The 9,933-nt window shown below is 41.2% G+C and overlaps 2 protein-coding genes across 3 annotated transcripts in view; one reads left to right on the top strand and one right to left on the bottom strand.

The window, feature by feature from the left end:
• taok1b (TAO kinase 1b) overlaps window positions 1-6,443 on the top strand; it is a 28,651-nt gene extending 22,208 nt beyond the window's left edge. For both annotated transcript variants that reach the window (XM_056730846.1, XM_056730847.1), the window contains exons 19-20: window positions 63-245; window positions 3,181-6,443. In XM_056730846.1, the coding sequence (XP_056586824.1) occupies window positions 63-245; window positions 3,181-3,669 (672 nt within the window). In that variant the 3' untranslated portion in view covers window positions 3,670-6,443. The remainder of the gene's footprint in view (window positions 1-62; window positions 246-3,180) is intronic.
• Window positions 6,444-6,564: 121 nt separating this feature from the next.
• LOC130407695 (protein ABHD15) lies at window positions 6,565-9,689 on the bottom strand. Its single transcript, XM_056730848.1, has 2 exons — window positions 8,771-9,689; window positions 6,565-7,941 (listed from the first exon to the last, which is right to left on the bottom strand). Exons 1-2 carry the CDS (start codon window positions 9,673-9,675, stop codon window positions 7,275-7,277), a joined length of 1,572 nt encoding a protein of 523 aa, XP_056586826.1. The 5' UTR covers window positions 9,676-9,689; the 3' UTR covers window positions 6,565-7,274.
• Window positions 9,690-9,933: the final 244 nt, after the last annotated feature.

Raw genomic sequence — 9,933 nt, forward strand, 5'->3', positions numbered from 1 at the left:
GATGAAGGTTTCACACGTGCCTGTCGTACAACCGTGTAACCACGCCTCCACTCTCTCGTCAGCTGCGATTGGACGAGGCACAGGAGGCGGAGTGTCAGGTGCTAAAGATGCAGCTGCAGCAGGAGCTGGAGTTGTTAAACGCGTATCAGAGTAAAATCAAAATGCAGACGGACGCGCATCACGAGCGAGAGAGGAAAGAACTGGAGCAGAGGGTCTCGCTGCGGAGGGCTCTCCTGGAGCAGAAGGTATAGTACATTTTTGATATATTTTAATATTAGGGATGCTCATATTGTAAAAAAATTAAGTTTAATAATATTAACCATATTTTTTAGTAGTAACAATTATTTAATAATACATTTTCAAAAAACTTTTAGATAATATATGTTTTTAGTTTGGTGAAAGACAAACATGCTTAGCATTAAATAACGTAGCATGCAGATGGTGTAAATGCCCTCCCAAAAATGTTTTCGAGCAGATCAAAATCCGATCACGAAGGTCACTTGACTAAACTGGACAAGTGTAATTCATCTGATTGTTGGGGCCAAATTTGTCAGGGCTTTAACTCCTCCAAACGGAGTGCCACTGGTAGCCTTGCTCAAGCTCAAGTTCTTTGTTTTAAAGGTAGACACTATCGCGCTCACAATGCGCCGTGACATTCTCTGTCTTTCCGGCGTGTCTAGGCTCAGCAAAGCTAATAGCGGAGGTACTGCAAGGGAATTTCTCTGCCAGCCATCAATTTATCCTTTACATAAACTTACCTCATGGATGCTTAGCATCGGATGTCCATGCGATTTGGAAAGGAAAAGAAAGCGGCGTGACTTTTGTATGTTGGGTGGTATAGAAGATCGGATTTATATATGTTTAGCTAAGACTGGCTGGTGGAAAGCAAATGTGACGCGTTTCTCGAGGCGTTATCTCTACATTCCCGGGACATCCTTGCCATCTGAAAGGGTGTTTTCTGCTGTGGGTCTAATTGTCAACAAGCTCCAGACTGTCACCACAACACCTAAACATGTTACTTTATTTAACAAAACTCCAAGCTTTGGATTGAGGTAGGCCTACTATTTATATTTGATGAAAAAACTTTCTGTCGGAAGTAACTTTGCGGGGTCGTTTTGTCACAATTTGTTGATTATTTCAGTTTTTTTCTTGCCTGTTCATTTTATGCTTTGGATTTATATCATTTTTTTTTTCTCCATTGTCCAAGACGCCGCAGGTTCGTGAAAATGTGATAAAATGTGAAAGCAGGTGCTGATGTATTTGTTATGCTGCTGTTTGCATGTTAAAATAAATCGGTGAAATTTTTTTTGTATTTTTATCGTGTCATAGACTCTATTCAGTCCTCCGGATGTCGCATGCGGACAAACACGAACTCCGGAGGACGCAGTCTTCGAAATGAGATGGAGCATTTATTTGTATTTAATTCCTATTTATTTTTTAAAATCTTATCGGTTAACGGTTAATGTTCGGATAAAGAGTGTTGGTTCTCGGTTAGGGAAATTAACCAAAGTGAGCATCCCTATTTAAGATAGTTGACGTTGTCTACGGAAGTCGTGCCCCTGGGCGGCCGTGTTTGCCACACCTCTGGGCAGCTATCACGTGATAGCAGAGGTCGTGTTAACTGAAAATTCCCCGTCATTGACAGATTTTTTATCCCTGTTACGGAAAAATCTGAAGGCCGTCTGTCCTTTTGTCGGATTACAATGAGGGCAGTTTGTAATGCCCCTTTTTGTCGGGTTGGTAGCATCCAATCATTTCCTCTCATCAGAACGTGATCGTAGGGAAGTGTATGTTTCCAATTCATGAGGCTACTCATAAACGCCGCGTCCAATCAGGAAAACCCATGTCGGATCAACGGAGACTCACGTTGTGGAGCCACGGCCGTGTATAAACAAGCCCACTATGACGGCCCGCCTCCGTCTAATTTGTTTCGGCATAGTTTCAAAACGAACTTAATATCTTATTGCACTTTTTATAACAACAAAGCAATCTCTTGATTTGATACTACAAAGGATGCATCTGTCATGCAACCTGGTCTCATCAATCTGCGTATAAATAACACTTTATGCCAGTGTTGCAAGAATGGGGGGACAATTTCCAGCCCAAAGGGCTGTCAATCAACGATGATAATGACCATTTTATCTCCTTAAAATGAATTATGACCAGATGAAAAAATTTTATTAAACCAGGAAAACGGGTCAAACGGATCAAACATAGTATTAAAGAGAGTTCGAAAATATGACTGATATGTCCAGAAACCCCTTCAAAGCGACAATCAAGAAATGAACCAATGACTTTAACCCTCAAAAAACACATTTTGTGCAAAATGTCCCCACTATAATTAATCGGATTCAGAAAGCTGAGTAGGCATTTTCCACTCGTTCATGAACTTTCAAACACTACGGCAGCCAAAAATGTGCAATTTATTGATACATACAACAGAACAAAAAAAGATCAGCAGTGACCTTTGAGAGTTGCCTCAAAATCTGACTACAGTATGTCTTTCGTGAAGCATATATTGCAGAACATTTAATGCAAAATTTTGCAAGTCCAGCAGCTGTCAAGGACGAGTACGATGAACAGAAGTAATGTTAGTAGAATCCCATATTCAGTTAGATTTTTATTAAATCATTAAACTGCTGTGAATTCAGTTATAGTTACCCCCCCCTACATCTGAACCCACCCACTGGGCTTTCCGACTGCAGGTAATCAGACCCTCTCTCCGCGTGCTCTCATACACACACAGGTGCGCACAAACCAGTGGTGCGGTGTTTACAGACTTTTCTCCATCAGAGAGCGATAGCGACTAGCATCATTTTGGATAAACCTTAACTTTCAGTGAGTGGGAAAACGTCTCTCTGCGTCTTCTCCGTTCATGACCTAACAGCGGCTTAAAGTTACTTGTGAGTAAATGAATTACACAACAGCGTGTACAAGCACCTGTCATTGTTACTGACAAAAACATTAAATGTGTAAACGACGTCGGCTTTTGGGTATTAAAATACAGTAAGTCTTAACTGATTGACGATTGGCTTGTTTTACTGGAGGCGGGACTTCCTAGGCAAGAGCGGTCAAATTGAGCATTACATTTCTCGTCATTCGTTGTAACGGCAGAGGCGCATCTTGTTATTAATATTAATATTTTTTAAGTAACTAGACTTTCTTTGGTTTTTCTGTCAGATTGAGGAGGAGATGGTGGCCCTACAGAATGAACGCTCCGAACGAATCCGCAGTCTCTTGGAAAAACAGGCACGGGAGATCGAGGCGTTCGATTCCGAAAGCATGCGTCTGGGCTTCAGCAACATGGTGCTCTCCAGCTTGGCCTCTTCGGACGGCCACAGCCACAGCTTTCCGGGGGCCCAGAGCAGCTGGGGCTCCCCGCAGGGTGCAGGCTCTCAGGGGTCACACTGGGGAGGCGCGCACCACCACCATCATCCAAGTCAGAGCGGCTCTATCCAGCAGCCCTGGGGTCACGGCCTGTCTCCGGGGGGACCGCCTCCCTGGGGGCACCACGGGTCTGGGGGCAGTCAGCGCTCGAGCGGTGGGCCACGGAACAGTCCCCAGGCAGTACGGCGGGCCACCTCAGGGGGCCGCGGCGAGCAGGGGATGAGCAGGAGTGCCAGCATCGCCTCTCAGATTTCCAATGGCTCGCACCTGTCCTTCACGTAAGACCACCCGCCGCTCTCCCACAACACCCGTCTTGACCCTATACGCAATGGGGGAAGAGTTGAAGGGGGCACCAGGGGGGACCTACAGGAAATATTTAACCCATTCCTTTAGTTGTTGTTTTCGGAATACATGCTTTTTAAATACGGCAAGCACAAAATGCTTTCATTGTGGTTTCAATTGTATGGATGTTGAGCACTTAAAGGGTCTGGCCACTTCTAAGTTAGAATGCGTTTCTTCAGTGATTTTGAACAATAGTGATGAATTTAGATGCTGGTTGCGTTAAAGAGTTTGAAGATGCTGGATCGATATGAGAATGTTGACGATTGCGAGAGGGAATATGAATGTCTTGCATTAACTCTCACAGCTGAGATGTTAGATTTTATGGATCAAGGTTTTATCATGATCTTGAAGGTTGTTTCCGCTGGTTTTTGGAGTGTTGTGCATATCATTTTCTTTTGACGCATGGATTTAAAGGCTAAACTATTGAATAGATATATAGAGAGGTCGGATAGCAGAATGTGAAAACCAAGCAGTGCACTTGAGTTTCAGTCTTTAGTTAAGTTTAGTCTTTTATTCAAATCAAGCACTTGTTTTAAAACATGTTGAGAAACAGTACACTCTTTTATTTTTGTGCCAGAACATCTATAAAAAAAAACTGTGAAATTTTAACACTGCCAGGATTATATTGAGTTTTGTTGATTTTTCGTTGTTGTTTTTTTACGTTGCCATACATTGCCATTCTTGTACAGGTCCAATAAAGCAACGACCGAACAGGAAGCTATTTTGCTTTTAAAACTTTGAAAAGACAACAAAGTAATGGTGTTCATTCACAGTCAATGTACAGTATAAGGATAGATACCATTAGGATAGGAAAGAAACAAGTGTTTTAATGGAGATATTTTAAGTAATTGCAAAGTTTTTCTCTCTTGGGCCGCATACTATCAGAATGATAGTTGTGTTATATGAATGTACAAGTGTAAAAGCATGTTGGCATGGTTAAACTTTACATCTGATTAACACTATGGCAATGCCGTTGATTTATAATTTAGTTTAGTGATTTAGTGATGCCAAAGTTAACAATCGCAACTATGCAAAAGGAGAATAGCCTGTTGTGTTGACTTGTGTTCTTTACCTCTTATTCTCCAATTTTCACTAAGCTTAACCTCACAGACGAGCACTTTATCATCCCAGCACTACAGTTTGTACTAAGCTTTATCATCGAGCACTACATTTCTATAAGAGCAGATCTCCTGTACGTCTGGTGCCCCCTCCTCCCCTTTCTCAGGCCGGTTTTGAGTGTGTTGTGTGGGTTATAGCGGTGTGGAGGTCTAGGTTGGGTAGGCTTGAGACCGCTGAATGTTTTTGCTGGGCGTGTAGGTGCCGCTGCTGTCGTCCCTGCGATGCCTTTGTCTCTTCCATGCCCACCCCGGAGCTCCGGCGACTGCCGCCCAACATGCCGTGAACCCTTACCACAGCATGTGCAGAAAAAGCGATCGAAGGTCGCAAAGCATATGTAATGGAGTCGGGAGCTTGAAGCGAGAAGTATAGGAACAAAGTTTGTGTATATTGTATATTTAGAAATTTAAATAAATGGAAATCAAGACAGTCAAACTCTTTGACTAGTTTAAGACTAAACTAAAATTGAATTGCTTGAATGTGAAGACAAAAAACATCTTGGTTTCTAATATTGATTATTTAAAAAGAAAAAGATTATATATATATATATATAAATATATACACAAAGCATATTCTCAGAGGTGTCAAGCGAGGCCAAAAATTTCAGTTTCCCCCCAGCGATTTGACTTCTCAAGCAGAACATGTAACACTTGATCTTTCTGTCATTCTGTCTTTGCTTCTTGCTCCTCTTGCTTTCAGAGGTATAAATGATCGTATGCAGTAGTGCCAGTACTCATGATGTTATTCGTGAACGAGCTGAATCATCTTCCAAAACTTTAATTATACAGTTTCTTTCCATTAAAAACGTCAATCATGCCTATAACAGAATGGCTTCCAAAAACTTGGTGCATTTTGTAGTTCTTTTCAACCTGTAGAGCACAAGATCCATCATCTCTGAACATCAGGCTTGGCACACTTCTGATATATGCATGAGATTGGGCTACTTGAAGACGCCTCAGTCTCAGTCATACTTATACCAACAGAGCCAATGCTAAACTTTTGAGCCAAATGTAACAAAATAACAAGGCCATGAGTGTTCTGACCCTGATAAAATAACATGCCATTCACTAAGTCGTTCTGCAGCAGCCATAGACTCAAATTTGATAATAGCTTCACTTTCACTCTTTCTTCCATCTATCATGCCTAAATAACGAAGCAGTATGTAACAAAGGAGAGAGATGTGTCCTGTTAACAGATTGGATTCCCTTGGAAGCCCTTAAATACGTTATGACCCTTTTCAACAGTGTGAAAACATTGAGATGGATTTTGATCCAGGAAGGGCTACATCTCTGTACAGTGTGTTTAGCAGTATTTTGTCTGTTTTTCTTTCGATGGTCATCGTCTCTTTGCTTCAACATTACCAAAACAATCCATATATAACCTGTATTAAAATGTATAGATTGTGAAAAACTGAATGTTGGAGAGATACAATTTTTTTGTTATGGGTGTTCCTAACAAAAAACATTTTAACAAGTGAATTCAAATGTACAATTTTGAAAACCTTGGGGGATAAATGTAATGTTTTGTTTGTAATTACTCCTTTTGTTGGCAGAGGGCTACTGGACAAAGAAATCAACTGTAATAAAGTAATTTTAGTACATCGTGGTTCGGTTTGGTCATTTGCACGGTTTGCCCTTAGTCTGTGAAATTTAGAAAATTCTTAAAGGAGCCGTGTGGAATATAAGCGCCATCTAGTGGTGAGGTTGTGAATTGCAACTATTCGCCTCCTCTCTTTCTAAGCACTACGGTGGCTGACACAGGCAAAAAGGCGAAAACCTGCCGAAATCTTAGCTCTAAGGAGATAGCGTATTTACGAAACGTGTTCTGTAGAGAAGTTTGTCCGTTTAGAGCTGCTTTAGAAAGAACATGACCAATTCCATACAAGGAGACCCACTGTGTATAGAAATAGCTCATTCTAAAAGCCATTGCACATTGAGTCCTAAATTTGCGTCTGAAGTCTCCTCACGTTAAAAAACAAATACGACCACACGTTGTGTCAATCGCATTAACACATTGCCTCCGATATTTTTTTCTGTCATAAAAAGATTCGCAATGGGTTTGATTTTCTGCGTTTTTCACATCTGTATCACAGATTTTGAGAGGCCTTTTGAAAATCCAGAGGCACCGTACAAGTGAGCGCCAAATACGAAAAAACGCATTCGAAATTTCTGACTGTATGTGCAAAGCCCATTAGTAAAAAAAAACCTAACTCTTCATTAAAGGTCTTTATTCACCTCTGAAGTCATAGTTATATTTATTATATTGAATTTCTGTCAATAGATCCTCCAAAATGTTTTATTCTGGACCTTTAAGAAAGTGTTGAAATGGAAACTCCACAAATCTGTTTTCAGTTCAATTTGTCATGTTACAACCATTAACACATCACGCACTCCCTGCTGTGCTCGTAACACACCACATGCTCCTTTCAGTCAACGTGTGTAGGACCTATTCCAAGTAAAATCCTCTCGCTCTTCTTCCAAAGTAAACGTATCAGAGGGAGTTGAGATCTGACGTCTTCGTGAGCTCAAAACAGGCCTTTCTTTCCTTAGCAGGGTCGACCTTCTCGTGGACATCACGGCGCTTGTGCTACGCCTCAGGCCATGACTGCAACCCATGGCTATAACATCCTTGAACCCTTTCTTGTCCTCTAACCCAAAGAAGTCGGCAGCCACGTGAAAATATTCCAACACTGCAGAATGACTCCAGGAAGTAGTATTTCCACGTTCATCCCTGTGCATAAAGCCACAGTGGCCACCCTGTTCCGTCTGGGCCAGCAGGAAGTAAGGGTTGTTGTGAAAAAGTGTCTCGGGTAATGTGGATGAGGGTGGGGAAAGGGGATCGTCTGTGCTATACAAACAGAGGACTGGTATTGCCACTTCATCTGCGTCTCTTAAAGGTTCATTTCTGTCCCAGTAACCTGCCCAGTCAGGCTTCAGTGGTATCCTTGAATCGCCCTTTTTAATGTGGTCCTTGGAGTCTGATGTTCTGTGGTTTTGTTGTGTAATAGTGCAGAACATGAATTCCTCCATGTCTCGCAGGGATTTGCAGCTTAAAATGTTTGCGACATCCATCACGGAGCTCAAAGAGGTGGCGTACCTGTGAGAATTCAGAAACACAAATTTCTTTCATAACAAACATATAAAGGAAATTTCTTTTTGAGAATTATTCTTTTTAAAATAATTTTAACATGGAAATTTGTTATTTTCAATTGTATTATTCTTTTGCTAATCATTACCGTACGACTAGCTATGTTACAGTGTTCTGTTAAGGAGTTCATGGTATTTTATCATTTAAACAGGGCTAAATTAAAATACTCTTAAAAACATCTATTAAAACATTCCGCTTTTTCTACCCAAAAATGGAAAGAAACATTGACAGAATATTTGTATAAACTAATCATGTTCTCATCCTCCGTAACATTTTTAAAGGACTTTTTACACTCCCACAGATCTTCACGTTTAGCTTGATTATGTTCGAGGAAAACATCTGTCAAATGGCTTCCACGTTAACAGATCTCTTTGTATTTCTGTACTTGAAAGTTAAAACAATTATTTTGTCGTTCTGTATACACAACAATATTCATTATCATTACAGAAACAGTAAGTAAACAAGTTACATTTATAATTTTCTATAGAAATATACTTTATTAATATCTAATTATGTATGAACAATACAAACTTGCTTAAGCATTGTTGCCTGTTTTTTAGCAAAACATGCTATTGACATATATTTTGATGGTTTTATCTTGAAAAGCTTTTCGAATGGATGCTTTTAAACATGTCAGACATTGTTTTTATTGTCTAAAATGATATTTGTGGATGTTGTTGAACTATTATTTAATCATATTTGACATCTTGAATACCAAAATGAAAGGTAATATTTAAATATGAATACGTCTATATTTGTGAATAGCGTAAATGGCTACCTGTTTATTTGGAACTTGCGGTACATAAGAGCTACCCAGTGATAGAGCCAAGGAAATTCATTTTCAAACCACAGTTGTCCATGAAACACTGGAGAGATGCAGGCTGCAGCCATCAGGTACGATGAAGAACCACATTCCCCCAGATAAGACAGCAGCAAGCCTGATCCTGAGCCCTCACTTACAGCGAGAAGAGTCGAAGATGGATGGTGGCTCCGCAGGTATGCTACCGTCTGCATGAGGTCTGAGGGATTACCAAACTCCTGGTAGCGGGGAGTTGTAAGAGGGCAGCCACCGTGACCACGGCGATGGAACACGACTGGATAGAAACCTTGTTTCAGAGTAAGGTGACACAACTTGAGCAAGTGTGGTGTCACTCGACCTAGAGCATTGGGAATCAAAATAACAATAGCTGGATTGCTTGAGTGGAGGCCTAGAACCTTTCCTCCTGGATGATGTTGCCTTTTGATCTGATCATGATGGCTGAGACCAACAGCCCAGTCCAGCGCCACAATACCTCCATCATGAAGAAGAAGGTGATCCCTTGTAAATCGGACTCCTTGCATTTCAGCATCTTCCAGCGTGGGCCACATGAGATTGGTGATTATCTGTGAATGAGGGTCAGTCTGAGGCCGTGTTGGAGGCTGGGTCAAAGCATGCCAGTGTTTCCTCAGGTAGCTGGCAAGAGCTGTGGGTTTGCAAATCAGTTTAACCTCTGGCTTCTCCTTAGTCGATCCTGAAACGTTAGTATTTGAGAGTTTGAGAAGTCTACAGGTTCGTGTCCACATGAAGCAACCCAAACGCTGGACGGCACTTTCTGCAAGATGACGAATCCAGTTTATTTGAAGCAGAATAGTAACTAGGACCAACGTCAGAGAAGGGAGCAGGCAGAGGAAGAAGTCCCACATCTTGTTTTAGAAGCCAGTAGGTCTTAATTCAGCGGTAGTATCTTATAGACTGACCAAATATAAAATAACAACTGAAAAGATCTTTAAACCGAATGCTCTCGCTTGTGTCAGACTAAATGGACTTGTGCCTCCTCGTCTGCCCATTGCAAACATGTTTGCTCCCCTCCTCCAGAAATCATTAACAATACTGAACCACTGACTGCTTTAGCCATTCAATAGTCATCCAGTGGAACTAATGGTGTTTTTAGCACTCGAGTG

This window comes from Triplophysa dalaica, chromosome 19 (genome assembly GCF_015846415.1).
Source record: "Triplophysa dalaica isolate WHDGS20190420 chromosome 19, ASM1584641v1, whole genome shotgun sequence".
Lineage (NCBI taxonomy): Eukaryota > Metazoa > Chordata > Actinopteri > Cypriniformes > Nemacheilidae > Triplophysa > Triplophysa dalaica.